The 25933-nt window shown below is 39.8% G+C and overlaps 1 protein-coding gene across 1 annotated transcript in view; it reads left to right on the forward strand.

Moving 5' to 3' along the window:
- Positions 1–25019, forward strand: part of TMEM255B (transmembrane protein 255B) — a 64177-nt gene extending 39158 nt beyond the window's left edge. The window contains exons 5-9 of the mRNA XM_089511332.1: positions 6354–6434; positions 13832–13917; positions 15536–15695; positions 20781–20921; positions 22704–25019. Of these exons, the coding sequence (XP_089367458.1) occupies positions 6354–6434; positions 13832–13917; positions 15536–15695; positions 20781–20921; positions 22704–22871 (636 nt within the window). The 3' untranslated portion in view covers positions 22872–25019. The remainder of the gene's footprint in view (positions 1–6353; positions 6435–13831; positions 13918–15535; positions 15696–20780; positions 20922–22703) is intronic.
- Positions 25020–25933: the final 914 nt, after the last annotated feature.

The following is a 25933-nucleotide window of genomic DNA, read 5'->3' on the forward strand; positions in this document are numbered from 1 at the left end:
TGAGTCAAGGTCGGCTCAAGGTCACTTAACAACAACATTAATATAATATTTGGATGTATAAATAAGAAACATGCATGTAGAGGGATGTAAAGTCATTAAGAAGACTTTATGGCACCTTTGTAAATGTTAAAAATCTGTTCTAAAAATTATTATATTTTTCAACTCAGGAGCAGATATGTTCAGTGCCATAATAAATCAGCTGAGAAGTTGGTCTAGCAGAAATTACAGTACTTCACTGATACTTGTACACTCACTTTTGGTCAGTTTATATTATTTGTGGTGCTTTTACAATGTTAAAAGTGAAGAGCTTCCATCCCCCCTTTTTTTCACCTACTCCCATGAAAGAAAGTGTAGCAGATGCACAGAGTAGATTTTCTAGCCCCAAAAAAGATACTGAGAGCATGAAAGCAATCATAATTCCCATGAGGAGCTCTGATTATCCACCCCCACATCCCTATCTGATCTTAGAGCAGTACACTGTGATCTGACTGGAATAGATGTTCCAGTTATTGGCTTTAGTATACTGCTGGATGAGTATAATTTTCATATGGACATATGACCCAATATAGAGCAGTATATGGAAAGGTATCTGTATCTGCTACTGGAATAGTGGAGCATACAGAGTTATTGTTGTTGTGTGCCTTCAAGCATTTTCTTACTTTATGGGCATTCCTAAAGTCATGGGGTTTTCTTGGCAGAGGGAGGTTGTCTTTGCCTTTCCTCTGAGGTTGAGAGAGTGTGACTTGCCCAAGTTTTTATGACTGGGGGGGATTTAAACCCTGGTCTCCTACTGCCCCAGTTCAACACTCACATCTTGACACTACACTGGTTCTCACAGTGGAGAGTACATATAGAAAAAATGTGGATATTTTGATGGAAAGGCAATTCTCAAATCTAACTAATATCTACACACCCTCAAGTTCCAGGCACAGCATATCCAAATACTTCCTGGTTCTTGTGGGATTGTCTCATAATTCAGATCCAGCATGAGCAAAACAATACACAGATCCTAAATAACAATGCTCTGTTGTAGGAATAACCAGATCCATATTCCTGCATTGAAGAGACAGAGCCAAGAAATTAAAATTAAACTAAATTAAAAATCAATAAGTGAAAGGTTAAGCAAATGGAAGAGCTTACTATGAGGTCAGCCAATGCCAAAGGTAAATTCAGCTGGTAATGATCTGTACCCCAAGCAGTGGCAGAGGGCTGTCTTTACTCTTCTGTGGTCTGCTTTTTGTTTAAACTAACATGCACAGGGTCCATCAATAAGTCAAGAGTATATGATCAGGATGTCTTCAAAGTGAATTGCAACTATTATGTGTGAATAAACCTAAATGTACAGTTTTACTTAAAAAGTCAATTACACTCCATTTCATCCAGGATTCTCGGGGGGACGGGGGAAGCCCCAGCATGTTCTAAGTTAGGCATGGAGAACATGTGGCCTTCCAGCTGTTGCTGGCTGCAATTCCCATCAGCACTAGCCAATGGTAAGATATTAGAAGAGCTGCAGTACAACGTCCGGAGGACCAAATGTTTGCAAGCCCTATTTTAAGTCGTCCACTGGAAACTGAATCACTGCTTATCTTATGATTTATTGCTCACTTGCCTGGTGCCATATGTGGCTTGCCAAATATTATTGGAGTGCATCTCTCATCAGCCCTAGGCAGTGTAAATAATGGTGAATGATAGTGCAAGTTATAGTGCAACAGCGTCTGAAGGGTCATTCATTCCCAGGCCTAAGTTCTATACTCATGTCTCTGGGAGGAACTTGCATAGCAATGTGTGGTGAAAAACTAATACAAATGTCTGGAGAAGCCAAATTATTCTTCTTCAACCAGCCATTATTTTCCAGTTTGACAACTTTAGCATGTTGCAACTCACCTACTATGTAGAATTTTTGTTAGGATTCATTGCCTCTTAAATGGGTTTGAATATTTTGTTTAGCAACTATAAGCTTCTCTGTCCCCTTTTACCTTTTAACTGATGAAACGGGATACATCTAGTTCCCTCTAGAGGGCAGACATGATCTTTCTAACATTGAAACCATGTCCTGTCTGTGTGTTGCCTTCAAGTCATGACTTATGGCGACCTCATGAATATCACAGGCTTTTCTTAGGCAAGGAATGCTCAGAGGTGGTTTTACCAGTTCTTTCTCTGAAATATAGCCTACAGCACCTGGTATTCCTTGGTGTCTCCAATCCAAATATTAACTGGGGTGACCCTGATTAGCTTCCAAGATCAGATGGGCTCTGGTGCCTTTATGGTGTTTATGCCATCTATGTTAACACTTTAAAATACATACATGCCTGATTTTGGGTTGAATTAAGCTAAAAGTTTTAAAAAAGAAACAAAATTTAGGTTAGAGTGAGTGTGGTGTAGTGAGAAATGTCCGTGCAGCATCCATAGGAGAGGTCTTCAGTTTGCCAATTATTTCTGGGCTAGAGTTGCTGTTAGTCACTGGCTAAATGAGTGAGAGCGAGAAGGTTTGCTGCAATATCTCACACCAGTACAGTTCAGTCACATGGCTAGGGGCAGGGAAGCATTTTATTTCAGTTCAATTTTTTTTCTGGAATTCATCCAGTTTGCTCCTCTTGGGCCTGAATGCAAACCCAAATGCAATTTCCAATTAGAAATCTGTACCTTTAGAAGCTTGTGATTACATTAGTGCATCCCCAAAATGTGTTTGATTAAATTCATAAATTTGAAAATAGTACACCTACAAAACACAAAGTTTTGAAAAATTTGGAGAAATTCATTTTTTTTCCGGAGTGGGCACTCTTGCTTTCGGTCAAGAGCTATCATCTGGTTAACCAGCTAATATGCTGGTTGTGGACGGGTCCAAAATCAGGGGTGGGCAGAACTAAATCCAAAAAGTGTTGTTGTTGCTATTATATTTATTTCTGTCCTGCTTGTTCTCCAGATCAGGACTCAGAGAGGCTTTTAACAGTTAAAAATACATTTTTAAAAATCCACAAGATACAAAGTTAAAACAAGATTAAACAATAAAAAATTAAAATCAGATTAAACATGCATCATTAAACACATACACACACGCCAGCAGAAAAATTAACAATATCCAGCATATATATATATATATATATACATATACTTATACAGTCTTCCATTTTTTTTCCTTTTTAGTTGATTCCCCCCCCGCCCCCAGTTAATAAAAAAAAGCAACAGTGCCTAATATTTGGCAGGCTTCATCTCCTCAAAAAGGGCTGTTTGTTTGCAAATTTCATGTAGTGCTGTCAAAAATAAAAATCGATTTTATAGCTGTTTGTTGTTTCTCCCATTATAGTTGATGAACAAGGCATCCAAGTCTTTAGAAAGAGAAAGCTGGCCTGTCACCAGTCAACTTGAGGTGTCATGCAATGTCAGTCCAAACCTTTAAGCCAGGGGTAGGTAACCTGTGGCCCGCGGGCCGGATGCGGCCCGGCGAGGCCTTGGGACCGGCCCCAGCCCGGTCCTGCTGCCGATTGCTGCCGGGGCCTTTGGCGTCTCGCACAAGGGGCATGGTGGGGCAATTGTTTATAGAAGCCTCAGAAACATGCATTTATCTTAACATTTTTTAAAAAATCAGCAAATTTTTCGCATGTCCTCCATTTTTTATTTAAAAAAGTGCCCTCCATTTGAAAATTTTGTCCTACATTTGTCCCAGTTTATTTATTTATTTAATTTTGCAAAATTTATTTAATTATTTATTTTTTGGCTTCGGCCCCCCTGTTGTCTGAGGGACAGCAACCCGGCCCCCAGCTCAAAAGGGTTGCCTACCCCTGCTTTAAGCTGAAGTAGGTATCAAACTGAAGGCAGAGTCCGAGGCTACCCCCATCCCCCATGCACAGCAGTACCTGCAGGAAGATTACATTTATTTGTTTATAATTTTAAGAATGGATGAAGGTGGTTGGAGCCCTGGAATGATTCCAAAACCAGGACCCCCTTTGGAAACATATCAGTTCTCATTTCAGGTCCAAGGAAAGGGCTGGATTTGGGCATCCTTCCTGCCTGTGTCCTGTCTGGAATGACTGGGGCTGCTGGAGTTTCAGAGGCAGCAACACCAATATGCCACCTGCCTCTTCAATTTATTCTCAGATGAAAAATGGGGCAGGAGTGGGCAGTAGATGGTAACAGCTCTTGCAAATCTGAGTGTGTGAGAAGCATCCTCCAGTCTCCAAGAACTTTTGTTTCTTGAGAATATCATGGTATATAAAGTGTGTGTCTGTGTAAATGTGTAAAGCCAGGGTGGATGGATGACCATATGACTGGTGGAGGGTTTTTTGGAATGTGCTGTATGCAGGCTGGGAAGCAAAAAGATATATGATAAACTGGCCAAGAGCATCCTCATTAGGCTGACATGTTAGTGTTAACAGTGACTTTCTGGCACACTAATATTATAACTTTCCAGGAAATTCCATCAGGTTTTGAAGCTTATACCAAAAGCGCATTGTGCTACTCTGTTACAGTCCAGGCTTATTTGGTTGCCCATTTTGAGGCCTGAGAATCTATCAGTGAAGTGTAGAGTAACCTAGTATAACCTATAGCAGCGGGAACCCCAGACCTATACTGCAGAAGGCTAGATGTAGTTGTGTTTATTATTGTGAAACCAGTGGTAGTTTTAGTCTGGGCAAATTGCCTACTAGAATTTAAATAAGATAAGGGATGAGAATGTTGGCACTTCTAACAACACTGTGAGATGTGAGCAGATGTAACTGAAAATAACTTTGTAGCAGATGTAATAGCTAGTGCACTTAGGATGGCTAGAAGCCAAAGATCCCAAGTGTACCAAAAGTGAAGTCATATCTTGAGATGTCTGCTTTGATTGAATATCATAAATGAGCAACAGTTAGCAGCTTTGTTTTGATTGGACAGCTGATAGTCTGGACAAGACAAGAGAGAAAATAAAAGGAGCCAAGATAGAGCTAGCAGGCTAGACTTCCTTGCAGTTTGCACCATATGAAGAACACTATTCATGACAGCTGTGTTCCTGATAACTGATAAACTGCCAAGACATGCTAAAAGATAGTACTGGGAAGAAACATCTAGGCTATCCTAAAATAGATATATTTCCCATTATGATTATAAAGGATGTTTGTTATAAATTATTATAGAAATGTCATTGATCCTGCTAAGACTCTTGACCCTTGGATGCCTGTATATTCATTGATGCCTGTTTAGAGATGTGTAGCAATGAATAGGATTGTATTCCTTGATGGATAAAGGGTTACTGATAATGATACAATGGACAAAATTCTGTACATGTGAAGGTCTTTATGACTGTTACTGTGCAGTAACAGACAGTATGAAAATTATGCAATAACTTGATGATGATGGATAAATGGCTAAGTCATATTGTTTACGATGGTCATGTTCATCTATGTAATAATTATTTTAAAAGCCAGTTAAAGAGGTGAAGAGATACAAAGTTTCAGTCCCTATATAAGTATAACATCTTAATGGCCATATGATGAATTGTAATGAATGTATGCTGCCATAAATGCCATGTAATGTAGTGTGATGAAAGTCATGTCTGTGTTTTTCTTTAAGAGGAATGTATATGTTTTTATATTTAAGATTGCATATCATAAATATTGTAAAGGATTACCCAATAGTCTGTTCCTTATCCCATAGAAAAATCCTGATATTCCAATATTTAAGAATGCTTAAGTGTCGTGTTGATGCTAACTCTGCCTGTCTGGTTTTAACCACCATCACAAATTGGATGCCTAGATGGCTAGAAGGTAATAACATAATCCCAGGCAGAATCCAGGTTAGTTGATAAGTGGCAAGTATCCTCAAGTCTTCGGTCTGAAGAGATAAGGGTGGGGAACTATGCCTGTTTCAACTCATTTTGGTTCCTTATGGGACTATTGATCAACAAGTAAAGTTTTTCTCTCCCCAACAGAATAAAAAAATATATAGGGTTGGCTCCAGATTTAGATGCATGTAACTGGCAGAAGTGGGCATCCCTTCTCTTCCTCAGGGTTGAGGAATGCTGAATGTGATAAGCTGCATTATGGGGGAAGGAAGCTACCCTCACCAAATTGGTGTAGCCCTTACTGTTTAGGGAAGACCATTCTGGGATCCAGTGATATTTCTTTATTTTTCCAGTGCACATAATCTTTCTTGCAACATACAACCAGTACTAACTTGCTTCCCAGCCAAGAAATGTTTGCTAGAAAGGAAACATATGGTAGAGTATTTCACGGCTGTCTAATGACCTAAATGGACTTCATAACTGAAAAGTTGGCAGTGAGCTTGAGAGGAGTGTGGGGAGGAAATGAAGTTAGGTTTTTTGCAGTGTTGGTAAGGCTTTAAAATTGTTGTAATTGTCTTTCTTCTTCTTTTTGCAGGAGCCTAGGCCCTTATATAATAAAAGATGTCAGTATTACTCAAGTGGAGTAGGATTCTTATATGATGCCTACCAAACAGAGGTAAATGGATGTAGTTTATTCAATCTGTAGTTCATAAATGGGAAAGCTCCTATCAAGGTGACCAGAAGCAGAAATGCCTTCTAATTGCAGCACTCTATCCCTTGAGGATTCATTTTCCAAACACACACAGCTTGGATATTTTATTTGTAACAAGCGTATTTGCTTTGGAATCAAAACTATTCTCATTCCATTCTTTTTGCATAATGGTCCTTGGCATTAGGTGAAGCTATTTTTTAATGTGGATGTTTTTGTTAAGTAGCACATTGTCATATGTACTCAGGTTATATTAATTTTTGTGTACTTTGCTTTCCTCCCACCCCAACCAAAACTTTCCATTGTAATGAACTGACATAGTCCAAGAATGTATTCTATATTCAGACTTTGGTTGTTGTTCAGCAGCCAAGACTAGGAGTAATCATGTGCAAATGGAATTCTGATTGAAATCTTAAACTGAAGAAACATTTTTGTTCCTTGTATTGTACATTTTATGTAGAACATACATACAAAAGAATGGAATCTCCTGTGCAGTTGTGCAACAGAAATAAAACCCCAAGTAGTGATCTAAAATCCACATTAAAAATTGTGATTTGTGTGATGTAACACTTATATATATTAATTATATTTGCATAGGTTTGCATATTTTCCCCACTTCTACAAGGGAATGGGAAAGGGAAAAGATCTCTGCAGGGTCCAGATATTTCACTTTGAGACTACAGGGAATCCTTCTGGGCACCCTATCATACTATCTGAAATCTGATGTTTTTGACTTTCAAACCTGCACTTGAACCCCTGAGGACTATGAACTTGCATTTTATTTGTTTTAAGGAATACTTAACCTGAGATTTTGAGAGTGCTGAGTTACAATTCCAGATTCCACTGTTTCCATGTTAAGATTGTGAATTAACATATCCCCAGATCATATTAGCCAATTAATTGCTTAAAATGAGTATAAAATAGATGCCCTGGGTATACAATCATAAAATCATAGAGTTGGAAGAGATCACAAGGGCCATCCAGTTCAATCCCATGCCATACAGGAAGACACAACCAAAGTATTCCTGAAAGATGGTCATCCTCTTAATGTCAGGAACAGGAAGTTCTTAATGTTTAGGTGGAATCTTTTTTCTTGTAGTTTGAATCCATAGACCTTTGGCCTAGTCTGTGGAGCAGCAGAAAACAAACTATTCACAACATGCAGAGTCAAGGCACAGAACATGCTGTCTGTGCAACTTTGCTCCACCAATATCAGCAGAATACGTCCAGTAAACAATGATGACTTTTTGGCCTTCAGTATGAAGAGTTCTTGAATATGTAGACTTAATCACACTTGTATCCCGAATTGGATGCCAGTTCGTACATGTATGCTTGTATAAACGTGTATTTTTAGCTGTTGTCTACTTAAAAATATATGCAGGTAGGAAATCCAGTCCTTCCACAAAATTATGTTTGCATTTTAAAAGATGCCTAGTTGAGCACATTTTGAAAGAGTTAAGCTTTATGTATAGATGGGCATAACTCAGGTATGACTTGTGGGTTGGTATTTTGTGTTCAAGTGCCATATCCACATACAAAACAACTATCTGTGGCAGCTCTAAGCCTGTTCAAAGAAATGTAGGTGGGTAGTAGCTCTGTGGTAAAGTGCATGCTTTGCATGCAGACGAGGTCATGTTCATGTCCTGGGCTCTTTATTTAGTGCCAGGGAAGAATTGTGCCTGAAACCCTGAAGAGTTACTTCAGGTGTCTAACTCAGTATAATGAAGCTTCAAGGGTTCCTGTTACTTATCCTTAGCTTTTTATTTGCTCTAAACATTGGAAGAATTGCAATGCAAACCTCAAAACCAGTACAATTTGGCATTCTGAGAATTTTCAGTTTTGTCTTACTTTAATGAGCAAACCTTTTGCCCTTTGCTGAAGTCTCCATTCAGAGGACAGTGGATAGGATTCCCTATATCTGAATGGTGATTTTCCTAATTTGTAACCAATATCCTGTTTTTGTTCCTATTGCTGCTTTATAGTCACTGTTCCTATCTTTCCCAGTCCCTGGCCAGTATCCATTTTTACTTGTGCCAATTATTCTACACTTTTGGACTCCTAGTTCTGTACTAAGCAGATCTAATGCGCAACTAGTTTCACAAGCAATTGCATAAATAGTAGCCTAGGGATGGAACCACAAAAAAAGTGCACAACTGAAAAGCCCAGCTCTCCTAACACTTGCTGCCAAACCAATTCTGTTCTAAATCATACTGTATTCCTCATAATTAAGTCTTCAAATCCTGCATCTCCATTGTTTTGTTTTTTAAATCAAACAAATTGAAACTTGCACGTTTGGTTGCTGAATTTAGGTATCATCTCTTGATGTATAATTTTCCCCCCACACAACTTTGCTTTGTACATTAACTTACTCTTTTGAAAGACAAAATGGATTTTCTTTCTGTAGTGCCCAATGCAAAGACTTATGTCAGATGTATAGTATTTGTCAGTAAAGGGAAATGCCAGCATGGTGATTACAAGAAACAAAAAGGGAAATCAAGCAGAATTGAAACTGAAATGGCACATCTTGCAGAAAGTCAGAAATGGGTCATTGGTCATCTTTTCATAACTCAGAAATAACATATGAGAACAGTTATTGCAAATAACACTGATGTGTAGGTTCTTCTGTGTGCCCTTGCATGCCTAGCCATCATCACATTTCATCCCTGCCAATGTTATAGATTTCTCTTTACCTGCTGCTATTTTAGCTGCAAGGGAAGAATGATCTATATCACACCAGAGAAGGCTATGAAGAGAAATTAGAAAGAGTTGGAAGAGATCCCAAAGGCCAGCCAGTCCAACCCCCCTGTCATGCAGGAATACACAATCAAAGCGCATCCAATAAATGGCCATCCAGCCTCAGTTAAAAACCCTCCAAAAAAGGAGATTGTTATTGTGTGCCTTCAAGTTGTTTCTGACTTATGGCAACCCTAAGGCAAGCCTGTCACTGGAGTTTCTTGCCAAGATTTGCTATTGCCTTTTCCTGAGGCTGAGAAAGTGTGACTTGCCCAAAGTGATCCTTGATTCAAACCCTGATCTCCAGAGTTGCAGTCCATCACTCAAACCGCTATGCCACACTGGCTCTAAAGGAGACTCCGCTACTCTAATTACTCCACTTCCTCACTGTAAGAATACAGGATTGCTATGATGTGTGTATGTGTGTACATCTGTAGGCATGCCACTCAGAGCAAGCATCATGTAGCTGAAAAGGCTGCCTCCTTTTGCAGTAGACAGTTACATTACATGAGCAATATGTTAAATTCATATATGTATGAAACAGATCCAGTATAGCAAGTCTTTTGCGGTAGTAGGGGCAGTTCATCTGCCCACATAAGACATCTCATCAGTGCTGTGCTTAGGATATCTCATCAGTGTGCCTCAACATTGGCTCCAAATCTTATACATAAGCCAGCCACTATTAATAAATTCTGCAAAAATGAAAGGCTAATGCCATTTCAAATTTAATCTCACAGTAAATGTTAAATGGCTTCATTTTCCTCACTTATGCTAAGATGGACCTATTTCTATCACTTCAGCCCTCCCCCATACTATCTGTCTTTCAGGTCTTACAGTACTGGTACAAATAGTCAATACAAGCCATTCACATTGGCCATTTTGGAACCACATAATTCCTTCCCCTTCAAGAGAATCAGCACAGTGCACATTTGATAAAGTTTTCAGATTCAGAGGCAATGCCTTCTGTACCCCCAGAGCTAATTTTAGAGCATTTCAGAGTATTTATCTTGCAAAATAAATAAATAATAATAGTTGACCTCTGGGAAGGCCCTGAGGAAGCATGAAAACAACCCTGTGCAGGTCACATGCAGCCTGCAGGCCACACTTTGTTCACCCTTGGCTTATAGGGACATAATAAGGTGCTGATCCAAACTGCTGTCCAGGAGGCACATGGAGGGTGGAGGCTTCAGAGGCTATAGAGTAGATCTGGAGGTGATATACAGCTCAACCTAGTAAATCTACACTGAGCCATATAGGCTTGTGCTTGATCTTAGGTATTATTTTTTGCTGATCTAAGCTAGGGATAGTCACAACACTTTTAAATGATAGATCTGAAAATCTATCATGGCTTTGGGTATTTAAAGTCTGAATTCCTGTCTAAATGAACCTTGACTCTATTTTCAGGCATTTTTTCTTATTTCCCTCTTCCTTTCTCTGTTAAAAAAGAGAAACTAAAAAGAGAGATGTATCATTCTGTATTTCACTCCATTTACCAAAAACAAATTTTCCATAGAAACCATGAGTAGTTGATAGATTTTTCATGGAAACGTTATTTTATTCCACTGCTTTTGCCAAACAAACAAACAAACAAACAATCAAACAAAAATCTCAAAACTCACAATGAACTGCTGAATGGATTAAATTATATAATAACCAAGGCATGAAAAGACTTAGTGTGGCTACTGAAACACAGAAGAGGACTACTAAACATGCAAAAATAAATGTAAATATCAACTGTTATTATTCTTGTTGAATTAAAATACAAAGGACATACTACTGGAAAACTACTTTTCACATGGAGGAAAATTTTTGAAACTATTTTCTGATATACCACGTTGATCTTAGCCAAAGTATATGTACACTGTTTTCAAAGTGTGACTAATATATCTCAAAGTCATATAAATCATACTCAGAGTTCTCACATCTTTCACACTGAAGATCACAAAGCAACCTAAATGACTGTAACAGATGTTACAAGCTTTTCAGCAAGAAAAGTCCATGTAAATAAGGAGAACCCTGTGTTTCTAGAAGATTTCCAGTGGCACATATAAATGTCATTTGGAGAGTTTATTTTTAAGATGTATTAAAACAATCCTCTGTCTGAATGAAGACAGACATACTCCCCCCTCCTGCAAAAAAACTATTGGCTCAAAAATTGGTCTGCTAGCTTTGGTCTGCTAGCTCCAGCATTGTGAAAAAAACTTATGTTCTGGATGTTTATTGAGAATCCAGGATATGTGTTTACTTGGGATTAACCAGAGAGTCAAACTGAGACACATTAGGTGGCACTGTTGAGCTAAATCAGATTTGCTAAACTCACTACAGCCAACATGTTGGCTTAAGGCAAACATATGAGCTTCATGAATGCACATAATTTCCAAATAAATTGTATATTATTTTGACTTTAATCAACAACTAACAGCATATTTTAGAGAGATACTGCCTCTTGTAGATAAGGCCATTTCTCAACCAGAACCTTGTGTGTTCTCTTTTCAATCTATAAACTTTTTTATTAGCTGCTTTCCCCATTTACGTGAAAGGTTTTTTTTTTTTTTTTGATACCTGAATTAGTTTCTACACATTGAATTATCTCTCTGTTCATGTAAACAGAAAGCTATGTGGAGTTTTTTTATACACTTATTCAAGAAATGGTTGGGCTAGGGACTTTTGTTCAGTTTTGGTCAATTTGTGCTCATTTTCAACCTTTATTTTCATTTGTTGTTAGCTGCCATCAAGTCAAGTTCAATTTATGGCAGCCCTATGAATGAGAGAGCTCCAAGTCACTCTGTCCTCCATAGCCCTGCCATTTCTCCATATTCTCTGCATTGGCTATTATATTGTTCTTGTCCTTGCACAAAAGTCACTGAACAGTTACATTCCAGGTTCTGAACCTATTTCTGTCACATTTTACTTTTGCTTCTTATCTGTTCTTAATTGCCATCCACTGAGGCCTCTCTTTCTTTTTGGCTACAATAGTGTATGGCTCGCAGTTAATTAGGCTTAATAGTACAAATCTATTTTTCATATTATCTGTAAAAATTAGCGGGATGTTTTTTGGGTTGATTTATTGTTCTTCTTTAACTTTACTCTAATTTTGAATTTTGAATAATAGTAGTTCATGTTGGTGCCACAATCTGCTCATGGTCTTGTTTTTTCAGAGAGTGGAGCTTCTTCATCCTTTGCTTCCAATTTTGTCATGATTGATTTCTCTATTAGCCATCTGGTGATGTCCATTTATACGGTCTCCTCATGTGTTGCTTCAAAAATGTGTTTGCAATGGACAAATTGTTAGTCTTGCAAAATTCAGTCAGGCAGGTTCCTGCTTAATTTCTTGATCCTAGGCCAAATTTTCCTACAATCTTTGATTCTGATCTGTTTCCTATTTTTGTATTCCAGTCACCGATGCTTAATAAGAAGTCTGGGTTTGGTGTGTAATTAATTTCATCCTGGACTCCAGCATAAAATCTTTCAGTTTCTTCTTCTTCTGCTTCTGTAGTTGCAGCATAACATTTGCGTATCCTTCTACTGATGGGCTTTCCCTGAAATATTATTGATATGATTTGTTCAGACTGCAGTATATCCATTGACTGCTTTTGGTATTTCTCTCTTCACTATTAACACCCCCTCATTTCTTTTTAGAGTTTCATTTCCTGATTTAAGATGTCCCATTCTTGTTCACTTTACCTCACTCACCCCAAGTATTGCAATGTTTGTACTTTCTGTTTCTTGTTTTACTATATCTAGCAATTCATGCTTCTGATGTTCCATGTTCCTATAATATGTGTGTTGTGTAGCTTCAGACTTTCCTTTCACTTCAGTGCACATCAACAGCTAACTGTCCTTTTGGCATGTATTTAGTTGCCTCATTAGCCATAGTGCTAGTTGTAGTTGTCCTCTGCTATATTCCAGTATCTCTTTGGGTGCCATCTGCCCTGGGAGTCTCATTTTCTGGCACTATCTCTTGTTTCATTTTGGATTGTCCCATCATAAGTTTTTGTGTAAAACACATCAAAGTCTTTTGTGTCTAAAGTCTAAAAGCCTTTACTGTGCTTCCCTCTGCATCGCTATGGTGCCACTTCTTTTGGCTGTGAGAGATCTGTCTCCAGTGTCACCCCATCACTACTGCTGCTCTTCAGTTGCTGTTTGGCACATTTTGTCTGTCTCTTCAGTAAGAAACTGTCCAACATGGAAGACACTACTAGCAGCACTGCTGCTGTCAGCATAGCAGTTTTTGCTCACAGGAGCACACAACCCAACCATGGCAGAAAGGGAGTGCCATTGGTGGGACTATCCTCATACTGTCCTTCATATGTAGTTCTGTGCTTCTGTTCCCTTTACATTCTTCTTAAATACAAAATGTTTGGGAGGGGGGGGGATTTGTAAAAATGCTGTTTCCTATGGGAGTCCTGGCACCTTCTAAACATGGTAGAAATGTCCTCCACATCCCTTAGAAGGCATTTTGGAGCAGCATTTATTTTTTACCCCAAGGACCACAAAAACGGCACTGGGGGTGCCAAATATACTGTTAATTCAGGGCAAAACACACTTGATGATAGAGTTTGCATCTGAACTAGTGTCCAGAATGTCTACTAGCCAGAATAAAACTCTTTTGGTTTCAATTCTTCTTTCAGGTGACATGTTACACCTTAAACAGCAAGTGTCAGTTGAAAGTGAAAAGTAACACATGCTACTGCTGTGATTTGTACAATTGTGAAAAGTAAGTACCTATGGAGAGAAGCTGGTTAGAAAGCTCCTGCCAGTCTACAATTTGCCTCTTCAGCTCCTGAAGGAAAACAATCTGATGTAATCCTATGAATGTTCTTCCAGCAGATAGGAAGGAGGAGGAGGAGGAATTGTCTTCCTATTCACTGCATATTCCTTCCCACAGGCATGCATTTATAATATTCTCCATAAATGCTGGAATCAAGAACAATAAAGCTTCTCGGCAGCATTAGCTAGCACTCCAATAGAAACCCAATTGGGTGAGCCAGTATAGTACATCAGTTTGGCCTCTTCTATTGCAATTCAGATGGTGTGTTACTAAGCACACACTCAGTGTGGAAAAGGCAACTACTGGCAATTTTTATTTTTGCTTGCTCTGCATGCTTTTATCCCAAACATCCTCCCTCACAGATACGCATGCCAGAACTAGTATGAGAAATGTCATGTTCTGTAACAGATCAAAAGGTGGGGAGAGGAGCCAGCTGAAAGTAGCATTGCAAAGTTTGTTGTCATAGAAAAACTAATCACTTTAACTTTCTACCAAGCTTTTGGCTTTACAGTCAACCCAGATTTTACTCAGACATTTGTCTTTGCTTACTTGGGCCACTGCTCAGATATAATCATCAAAATTTATTTTAATTGTCGGCATTCTGTATTTACAGTTATGGATTTGAAACACAGAGTTATGGATTTATAACAGCTCTTTTGAGAAAAAAAAATGTCATCTTAGTGTAAAACTACATAAATACTCTCTGGCCAACCTTAACAGCTAGCAGCTGCATCAGGTGAAGGAGATATGTTCAGCTGCTGATCAGGATGCGAGGAGGACATTTTCAGCCCTCTCCTACCAATCAAGAACAAATCCTCCTCACAATTCTTTGTTTCAGTCTTCCTCACTGGTGGGAGGGAGTTAGAAACATCTTTTTTTCTTTTTTGCACCCACCGGCAGTTGAGCAGACCTCCTTTGCCAAAATGACTGCTGGCTGTTAAGGTGGGCTGAGGCAAGTCAGGCAAGGAGACATTGGTTTTGCATGCACTGAGTATCAGCAATTATTTAATATTTTAGTTTTGAATTTCTAACTCATCCTCTCTGATAGGCAGTAAACTGCAGTCTCCAGAATGCTGAAACACAGGAGTTAAAGCTTCACCAACCATTAAACTTATTCTGTACGTTGCACATGTTGGCTGTGATCCTGTATGGTTCAACATACCATAGTAGTTCTGCATGTGGACCTACACTAAGCTGAAGTATATGACACCCCCTGGACTTACCATACAGCCTCTGAAGCTCCTGCACATGACCTTTCTGGGCCTTGTGGAGAATGATTGGGGATAAGAGAACTATCTGGCTATGTCCTCAAAGCAAGACACCAAATTATTACATTAATGCTAAGATCTGCTGAGGTCTCCCGAGTGTCTTAGCACTGTTGTAATCATTTTGCATCTGGCTACATGAACATAGCCTGATGCTTTTCCAATCCTGCCCACTCCCTGTGAAGCATGGAACAGCTGTATGCAGCAGCTTCAGGGGGGAGGAAGGGCTTTGGTCACAGTGGCAGGAAGAAGAATACCATGTAAATTTGCTGCTGATGAAAAAACCCTTCTCTCATCAGCTCAGAACATTCAACCAGCTACTATGAGTTCCTTGGTGTGAACAGCTGTCAAGATGTGGTTCACTTGTATCGTCTGCTTTGGTCTTCTACTGTCTTGAACATCATTGGATTGTTTCTTGGCATAGTCACAGCAGCCATGCTTGGGGCATTTAAAGATGTGGTAAGTCTTGCAGCCTTTGTGGCATTTCATACTGAAGGGATATATCAGTGTAGGATGTCAGTGGGCCAGTTTCAGTCTGCAAGCCATTGGCTTTGTCTGTGGTGATTGTCCAGAAAGAAAGAGGCAGTTGCAAACAATTGGTGCAGTATTGTGTCAGTGACCACAGAATTGTCTTTAAGGTAAAGAAGCAGTAGGTTGTCATTAATGTTGACTTTCTCCAGGTACTTTGGGGGGGGGATGCCTTTCCTGTCCAATATAATTGAACCATCTTATATATAAAGACTCTTAAACTCAGTGTGAATCACCAAATACAACTTGCTTCTAAGGAGGTCAGCACAGAATAGATTGCATGCAACCGTTGTTATTTCTGAGAGTTCAACGACAGTTGCTCTCAATATTTCTTAGTACCTGATCATACCAGATTGATGATTTCTGAGGAGGCTCTACTATATACGAGTCTTGTTGGTCCAGATTTTCAGGTAGAGGGCTTAGCTTGTTGATTCCCTGTTACTGGGGTCCATGGTGCCAGTCCCTAGAACACTGGGAAAAATCCCTGCTGGTCCCTGACACCAAATAGCTTAAGAGGTTTTAGAGCCTAGGATTCAGAAACACAGGGAAGCATGTATATCTCTACCTGTATGAAGAGCTACATGTCTACCTGTATGAAGAGCTACATCTATTGTTCCTGAGTTTATAAAGACTAATTTCATAGTAAGGCTCCATGTAAGCGGTGCCTGTCTATTCCTAACTGATTCTTTTTGCTTACTCCCAAATAGTAGTGTCATTCAGCTTGTTTGCACATTCACCAGAATCAGTTGTTACAATTGTTAAGAGACGTGAAGGCTGGTAAGTTAAAAGGGAATCAGGAATAGCAAAGTAGAGGAAGAGGAGGACAGAGAGGCGAGAGGGCCAGAAGGAGAGAATTGAATCCTCCAGAGGTGTGGTGGAGAGCTGGGTACTGAACTGGATGCTAGTTATTTTGAATGACACCACTGCTCCCACACAGGTGGGGTTATCAACAGTGATCTGACTAGCTAGTGGCGTAGAGGTGGCTGAATGCATTCACTGGCCTGTTGAAGCTGCATGTACATATAGCTAGTTCTTAAGAAACAACCTGGCTGATCATTCAGTTTGAAGCTTTGTCTTTCTGTGTGGCCAATATTCTGTCTGGCAAAGTGTAAATGCCAGAGGACTGGGTTGGAAGGATGCAGGAGGTCCAGGAGAGGAAGATATGGTGCAGCAGAGATCTCCCAATGCCATCCCCTTCCCATGGCCAGTCAGTGGCTGCTTGGATCAGGGAAGCTGCTCCTGGCATGATCTGTCTTCCACTGTACACCCCAGGGAAGCCATTGCCCAAGGAGGTATTGGGTGCCTCCTTCCTCAGTGTTCCAAAGGATACTTTTACTGGCATAAATTAATCCATGGCTGTACCAGCTGAAGTCATTAGGAAGATTCCAGCCTCTGTTTTCCAGGAATTATGTGAAATAAATATGTGAGATAGAATATTCAGAAGAAAGAAGAAACCTTGTGTGTACCTTTATTTGATATTTAAAGTGTATAGTATATCTCTGGAATGCAAAGAGAAACAGACATGAAAGTAGACTAAGAAAAGGGAGAAAGAAATAAAGCAGTCCAACTGTGCATGGTTCCATACATTTATTTTTTTCCAGAAAAAAAATGCTCTTGGCAGCAACCATTTTTAGTCCACATTATTTTTGGATATGTGTGTGTGGAGAGTGTAAGGAATAGGAGAAGCATATCCAGGTGCAGACCAATGACATAATATGTGCTTGGTTGTTTCTGGCTCTGGTATGACCAGGTGCTTCTCCAATTCCCCATCCCATATCAACCAACAATGGAATGGCCATGGATGAGGATATTGCAACACAACGGTGAGTGTTGGGAGTGGTGATAGAGGAGCCATACCAGAATTGTGAATGCAGAATTCCTCCTTCTGCTATGTACAACCATCTGGGATCTCAGTCTTTGATTGTAAACCTGTACACAATGATATCTGTAAAACCAATTGATTTTATCAGGGTTTAAACCAGGGGTAGGCAACCCTTTTGAGCTGGGGGCCGGGTTGCTGTCCCTCAGACAACGGGGGCCGAAGCCAAAAAATAAATAATTAAATAAATTTCGAAAAATTAAATAAATAAATAAACTGGGACAAATGTAGGACAAAATTTTCAAATGGAGGGCACTTTTTTTAAATAAAAAATGGAGGACATGTGAAAAATTTGCTGATTTTTTAAAAAATGTTAAGATAAATGCATGTTTCTGAGGCTTCTATAAACAATTGCCCCACCATGCCCCTTGTGCGAGACGCCAAAGGCCCCGGCAGCAATCGGCAGCAGGACCGGGCTGGGGCCGGTCCCAAGGCCTCGCCGGGCCGCAGGTTGCCTACCCCTGGTTTAAAATAACCTAAATGTGTTCAAGACCTTTTCACTTCTGTTCCTCTCCTTCCCTAATTTTCCAATGGATTGGAATTGTCATTTTAAGAGGCCTTTTTATGGAGGGAAGTTGGCCTGGTTTAGTCTTAAAAAACTGCATATGTGCTTGTAGCTGGGCAAATCATTAAAGAGGCATGTTCTGCGATTTCCTGAATCACCTCTAAAAAGCCTAGTTACTCTTGTGACCCAGATGCTTGAAAACATTGCTTATAATAGTAACCTTTTGAACGGAGGACAATTACTAAAAAAGAATGGAGAAGCATTTGTTTAATTTCTTCCCTTTCAGTCTTATCATCAGATCCTTTGATTGACACATAAACTCTTAAGAACCAGCTTCTTTTGAAAGTGGCATAGCAACTGAAGGATTTCTTTAATATGGTAGTGTTTTATTCTCTTCTGAGTTTGCACCAAATATCATGCACTGTAGAGTTTTATAACAAAGTTCAGTTGCTTTAATTATTTGCAGCATTGCAATAAACTGAATGTAGAGCAAGTATCTTCCATTTTCTAATTCAACACATTTTTTAAATAAAAACCATGTTCCTTTTATATGCCAGTGCCTAGCATGCTCGTAATGGTTTCTCTCTAAGGTCACTCTGTCACACACTTGCAAGCTTGCAGACTGTAAGAAATTAAATTTTGCAGGCAATGCAACATAACTGAATTTGCTTGAGCTTGCTATTCCACAATAGTTGACAGTAATAACATACAGCATCATTGCCATGTGTGGCCATGTCACACTGATCACCATCACATTTGTTTACAGGCGTGAGCTATTAAACTTCTGTGTTGAATTTTGGCTAGGTTTCTGTGTGGGTTTTGTACTAAACTATAAAGCAGCTAGTAATTTCAACCAGTTTTTCCAACCATCATACTTCCGGCAGCTCTGAGGCACACTACACACTGACAAATAAAGACAGACCAGAAAACATCTTTATCAAGGCTTAACTAGGCAGTTTGAATAGATAATACTATGCACAGAGTTTGTTCTTGCATTTAGGGTTTGATATTTTGGTAGAATAATGGGGCTCACCTAATGCAACATCCAATTTCTACTTATGCTGTTAACATAGAACAGTTGTTGTCTGTGACAAGACATATCTTAAGTTGTCTTCTTGCTCTTCAGTCTACACAGGAGAAATAGAATCCTTTTTGATAACAAGATTTGCATCTAATTTCCTTTCACATTGCTGTAAGTCTTAGTCTAAATTGTTAGATTAAGCAATAACTCAAGGAAATAAAATATGGCAGCAGTTGTGTTCTTGCCCCCTCACTCTGAACTGCAAGTTCATTTCAGTTCAGCGACACTGACCAAAGTAAGTAAGCAGCTTATATACTCTTTTAAAAAAATTCTCATGCATGTCTGGAAGCAAATAAGTACCACTTTTTCCTAAGAGGGAAGATGTACATGTATAATTCACTGTATGGTGTTAGTAAACAAGAAAATGAAAAACACTAATAAAGCAAGGATATTGCAATATCCTGCAAAAAATAATTTCTCAGTTTTTGTCATACTATCTCCTGGACCTAGAATTTGGTATGTAGCTTAATTAATTGCAGAAGCCATATACTGAAAGGTCAGACAAGAAGAAGACATCTTATAATTCAAGGCAACACATCCAAAAGGATGTAGGAAAGTGAAAGCAAGGGAATTATCAAGTTCTTAAGAGGCCTCCAGGCAGAATTGCAAGGCTGAATTTCAAAGGAGATGGTTTGGGCTAGGAGAAAAACCTGTAGTTATTAGATGATGATGGTTGTACTACTTGCTACTGGGCAGTGGCTCATGATTATGACCAAAGTATTTAAAAAGCAAGAAAAAGATCTGCAGGATAGCACCTTTGTTGGCATGGAGACGCATCCGTTGAGGCAGAATCAGTATAGTTAGACAAATTTTTTAAACTTTCTGAAAACAGTAAATCCCACCATGTTCCCTTTCCCATGTATAAGCCATTCTGACCACAGCCATTCTTGATTTCTGCAACTCCTGAATATCTATCTGTGTTGGCTTCCGGCTTTCTTCCACATCACTGGTTATTTTATTGGCAGAGCTCAGAAAAAACAGAGAATGTTTAGCCAAACAATTTATTCTCCACACAACTACCTTAAAATAAGCAGTGAATTCTAGTTCCATAGAGGCTTTTCTACAGCTGTATATTCAGGATGTTTAGAACCAGCCATAGCCTTTCCCACAGAACTGCCATTTCCTTAGACTAGCACTCATATGGCCTGAACCGTACGGAAGAGCACCACCTGCTCATTGCCTGGAGTGGTCAGATTGCAGCCCTCCAGATGATGTTAGACTGCACCTACCATCATCCTTGACTGTTAGCTATGCTAGCTAGGACTTAGGATGGTTATTGTGGTCCAGCAGTCAGATCTTGAGGGCTGCAATTTATCCTCCTCTTTCTTAAATGCTATTTTGCAATATATTTTTTTCTGAACTAAAAGGAAGAGATTGAATTTTTCAAGGAATTGAGGATTTTTTGTATAATTAGGGTGGAATTTTGCTCTAGTTTTGTATGTGATTTCCTATTAATGTTCCAGAGGTCAATATATATTAAAAAATACTAGATGAGTATCAGAGTTAGCAAGTGAAAATAAACAACGCTGATTCACTTCTTGTGCTCCACAGGTACCTGTTTCCCATGTTGCCTTCAACTCTGCTCCTCCACAGATTCTTTACAATCCAGCTCAGCAGATTTTGACATATGCTGGATTTTGTCCTACTGCAGCAGCTGTTCCTCATTATTCCTCCTATCATTTACCCCTTCAGGTAAGAGCACAGGGGGAATTATACTATATTGCTTTGTGTTATTCTACCAGCTGGATTCTGTTTGTAAGGCTTTGTATATGTGAGCATGTGGCTTTTCAGATCTAGGATGAAAGGGTAATACAGACACTGATGGTTTCTCTTTTCAAATAATTCCTTCATCCATGTGATATGCGGTTGGTCCTCCATTTCCACAGATCCTTCATCCATGGTTTCAACCATCCATGGCTTGAAAATCTTAAAAAAAAAAATACATTCCAAAAAAGCAAACTTTGATTTTGCTGATTTAAAGAAGGGACACAATTTTACTACAGCAGTGTATTTAATGGGGCTTCAGCATTCATGGATTTTGGTATTCCTGGAACCAAACCACAGTGGATACCAAGGGCCTATTGTGTATTTTTTTAATGGAACATGGAGGGGGGGAACCCTATTGTGTCTGTATACAGTGATTCCTCTAAACAAGCCTTTCTCAAACTTTTTACTCTGATATAATGTTCAGGCCTCAGGGAACCTGAGACTGACTACTACATAATGCCTCCTGGTCTGACCCTCCCCAGAATTCTTTAAAGGCAGCTGCTGGATCAGATGAAGGGACTTCTTTCAACTGGGGATTGGGGTGTGAGAAGATTTACATTTCCAAAACCTTCCTACCAGTGAATCAAACTGTGACAAGGATTTACAAGAGAAGTTCTGCTTCTGTTCGTCACAGCCTCAATCACTAGCAGGAGGGCAGTGGAAATGTCATCCTCCTTGAGTCCTGATGCCCAGGAGTCTTTTGCCTGATCCTGCTGCTGCCTCTTAAAGTGGACTGGACCAGTGGTGTCCCTGTGGTTGGTGTCAACCTGTGCAGAGGGATACTAGGGAGGCAGTGGGTTGTATGTGTGTGGACTGCATGCTCCCCTCCCTCCTCATACCATGCTTGCCTGTCTCCTGGACAACCTGCCACTACCTGGCAAGACTGCTGTTGGGGTGGGTTTTTGCTGCAGGCTCTGGATGGCCTTCTGGGGTCTGGAATAGGTGCTCAAGGAAGCAGCCACTTGAGACCTCGAATAAAATGTACTGCCCCCCCCCCAACTGCTTGGGGGGTAGGGGAAGTGCTGTGGCTATTCCTCCAAGGAGCTGTGCCAGGCCCCCACAGCAGTGCTTGCTGCTTGGGGAGGCAGTGCTGCAGTCTCCAAAAGTCAGTTTGAGGTTTTGCACAGCTGCTGGACAAATGAGAAAGGGAAGTGACAACATTTCTCACTCACCCAGTAGCTGTGCCAGCCCTCTCAGGATGTCATCCAGTGTGGTCTGCACCCCCTAATGGTGCTACTGCACTTGGATAGTATTTAGATAGTTTAATAGTAAGATTATGTAGTTTTATTAAACACAGATCAGTTACAGACCCATGACTCTAATATGAATGCATAACCAGAATATCAAAAACCACTCAAAATCTACAGCTATTTTTTAAAGCCCCCCTTTCAGAACTCTTAAGGTTCTGATGAACCTTGTTTGAGAAACTCTGATTTAAGCTGTTTATTACTATTACAATGTAAAATACATATAGGCTTTATAGAACACCCAGAATCAAAACTGCACAGACCAATCAAACATGGAAGAGGAAGGAATTGTGTGTGTGTGTGTGTGTGTGTGTGTGTGTGTGTGAGAGAGAGAGAGAGAGCATGTATGCAAATTTTGGTTTGTTATTTAAGTTTTATGCATAATGTATGCCTTTTAATAGCACTTTTCAATCTAGTTTGCAACTAATATTTGAGGTCTTTTTTCATTATCTCACTACAGCCTGCCAGCAATTTCCCAACATCATCATCTACTGATATATCCTTATCTGACGACACCCAGCCTCCATCACAAACAAGCTCTTCCTACGGCCTTCCTCCCAATGCCCCTCCGTTGTACACACCTGCCTATTTCCTGTCAGGTGAAAAACCTCCACCATACATTCCATAGCCATGAGATTGTCAACAGATAATAGGTTTCAAAGGAAAAAGACCCCTGGTAAAATGTATGTGCTTACCAGGCGAGCTGATTTTTAAAATACCTTTCTCTCTCTTTTTTGGCATGGTATCTCTCTTCTTTAATTCACAATGAATAAAAGGGAAATGGCTGGAAAATGGGGAGGCGTATCTGCTAGTAGAGTCAGTCAAATATTGCATGGCGTCAATTTCCATCTCAGCTGCCATGCTCTCAGACCACAATTTCAGCACCTGCAGAGCAAAAATTTTTTTTCCAGCAGTACTCAGATCTAGAGAAATCCAGACGCTAGTAAGGTAATGGCTGCATTCAGATGTAACAATAAATTATGCTTTATCAGTACTGAGACTATTGCACATTTCCTTGGCACCTTTCCTCTGACAGTTCACTGAACAAAATTTTGAAGCTGTCTTGATTCAAGGAAAAATGAGGAACTTCTTTCAACCCAAGGGCTGGCTGCATTCCAGTAGCAGGCAGAGCCAAAGGCAAAACTGAAAATACCAGCAATATTGAAGCTGAAAGCATTTACTGCCAATAATCAAGCATTTCAGCCATTCAAAATGGGGTGTGGAAAGAGGCAATGCTCAAAGGATGCTAGGAAATCATCCAACAAAGCAGTCATGAAGAAGGGGTTGCTGCCATCAGAGGAAGCCCACAGAACCAATTAGGGTCACAGGATGGCAGTTCTTGGGTTTGCGGTTCCTCATCTTTGTAGTAAACCATATTTAAAAGTAACCTCACTGTGTATGTAATCAGGCATAATGCTAAACTGACCTTAACAAATAAAAGAAGTGCAACTTTCCAGTCTCTTTCTTGCAACAATGCTGGAGTGGGCATTAGAGGAAACATGTATAACTCCTCACCTAAAGTTTGTAATGAGTAAGTAGGAGTGGGCAATTTTGGCAGGTGTAGGGCCCACCTTCACCCCATGCTCTAGATTTTGTAATGGGCTACACACCTCTTGCTGTACTGCCATTTTTTTTTCATTTACAGTTGCAAAAAGAAAAAGAAACAACCTTCAGTGCTGAAACTAGGCCTTGATCCCTTGTGCACCATATTTTAACAATAAATATTTTGTGTGGTTTTTTTTTTTAGGTTTCGTACCACTATATCACAACATTTTAGCAGTGGGGTCTCTAGGGGCCATATGAGGCCCATGACTGGAATTTTGCCCATCCACTCCTGTAATGAATAAGTTTTCTGTTACGTCCAAATGCATCTATTGCCTGTGACCATTGGCTTGTGGCAAACACTATGCACATTAGCATCTGTCTGATAGGAAGGCCAGGAATGTCCATCTCCATCAAGAAAGACTAGCAATGCCAATGTACAGTCCTCCCTCTGTTCTTGTGGACTTGGGATTATCTGCAGGGGGACGAATGGAGGGAGTTAAAATGGGCTGCACGCCCCCGTGGGAGCGCATCTCCATTCAAACCAATAGGGCTCAAATATGCGCGTTTTTTCATTTCATGGGGTGTGTGTCTGTGTGTGGTCCAAAATGGATCCTCCGTGAAAAAGGAGGAGTGACTGTACATCTGAACTTCATATTCTGTTCACTGGCTGGTAACAAAAGCCACTTCATCTAGAATCAGAATGCAAAAAATTCTTAATTTCATTTTCTTATACATAATGGGTAGTTGGGTATTTCCCCTCTTGTTTAGAACCTAATTTGTGATGTACAAATAACCAGCTACCTTAGGCTGTTGCCACATTGCAGAATTAATGCAGTTTGACACTACTTTAACTGCAATGACTCCATCCTATGGAATCCTAGGATTGATAGTTTGTGTGGCACCAAAACTCTCTGACAGAGATGGTGAAATTTCTCACAAAACTATAAATCCCAGAATTCCATAGCACTGAGCCATGGCCGTTAGAGCAGTGTGAAACTGCATTAATTTTGCAGTGCAGATGCAGCCAAAGTGTGGGGAAAGAAGCTTTTCTTCTTAGTATTCATTTAATACTTCTTTTGGGTGAAGATATCTTCCAAAAGAGTGGGATAAGTATTTTACAATAAAATATGCTGTGTGTAATATGTAATAGTATTTTTGGAACATGTGTGTTAAAGAAAAGGAGAGACAGAAGTATCTGTTACTCTGAACAGTTTTTCCCAAATGATAAATATTGAAGGATCAAAGTATTTAAAGAAAGAATTGGATTTAATCTCTTGTCTGTATAGTTTGTGCTGTATTTATTATACTTAATACTACTGAAAATAAAGTTATCTTTTCCATATGCTACAAATGCAATAAGTCTTACGGTGCATAATGACAGTGTATAGAAAGGGGATTCTGTTAATATTTCTATGGCTGTTCATAGGGAGATGTAGGAATGAGGTTCATTGAGTGAGGTTCACAACGGAAAACTCAGAGTGATATTGGTTTCAGGTCTTCTCCAGGACAAACTGGCTCAAGTCCCCAATCTACTGACTGCCTTTCTCTAGTTTAAAGAGTCTCACACAATGCTGGTGCAGAGGAGGAAGAAGATGGAGGAGGCATGAAACAGAAAGGAGCAATGAGGATTAGAAAATACTCGGGAAACAAGGAATGAGTACATTAGGGGTGGGAATTATGTGCTGCACAATGTTGTGGGACTGCAGTCTCAGCCTAACAGCTAATCATGAGGAATACTGGCAGTTGACGTTCAACAACATATGGAGACCCACACAATTCCTGTCCCTGGTATACACAAAAGACAACAGTTAAACATACAAAGATAGGAACAGAAAATAGCTGTGCTGGGTCAGTTTATGTAAAGCAGGAAAAAGCTTGTTAGGTTACCTTTAGAGAGCCAGTGTGGCATTGTGGTTTGAATGCTGGACTAGGACTCCAGGAGACCAGGGTTCAAATCCTTGCTCAGCCATGGCAACCCATTGGGTGATTTTGGGTAAATCACACTCTCTTAGCCTGAGAGGAGGGCAATGACAACCCTCCTCTCAACAAATCATGGCAAGGGTACCCCTTAGGGTTACCATGTTAGAAATGACTTCAAGGCAAACAACAACCCTTTCTATGAGATATATGAAAAATAAGAAACAA

This window comes from Sceloporus occidentalis, unplaced genomic scaffold, assembly GCF_023333645.1.
Source record: "Sceloporus occidentalis isolate IW3139 unplaced genomic scaffold, rSceOcc1.0.p SCAF_2, whole genome shotgun sequence".
NCBI lineage: Eukaryota > Metazoa > Chordata > Lepidosauria > Squamata > Phrynosomatidae > Sceloporus > Sceloporus occidentalis.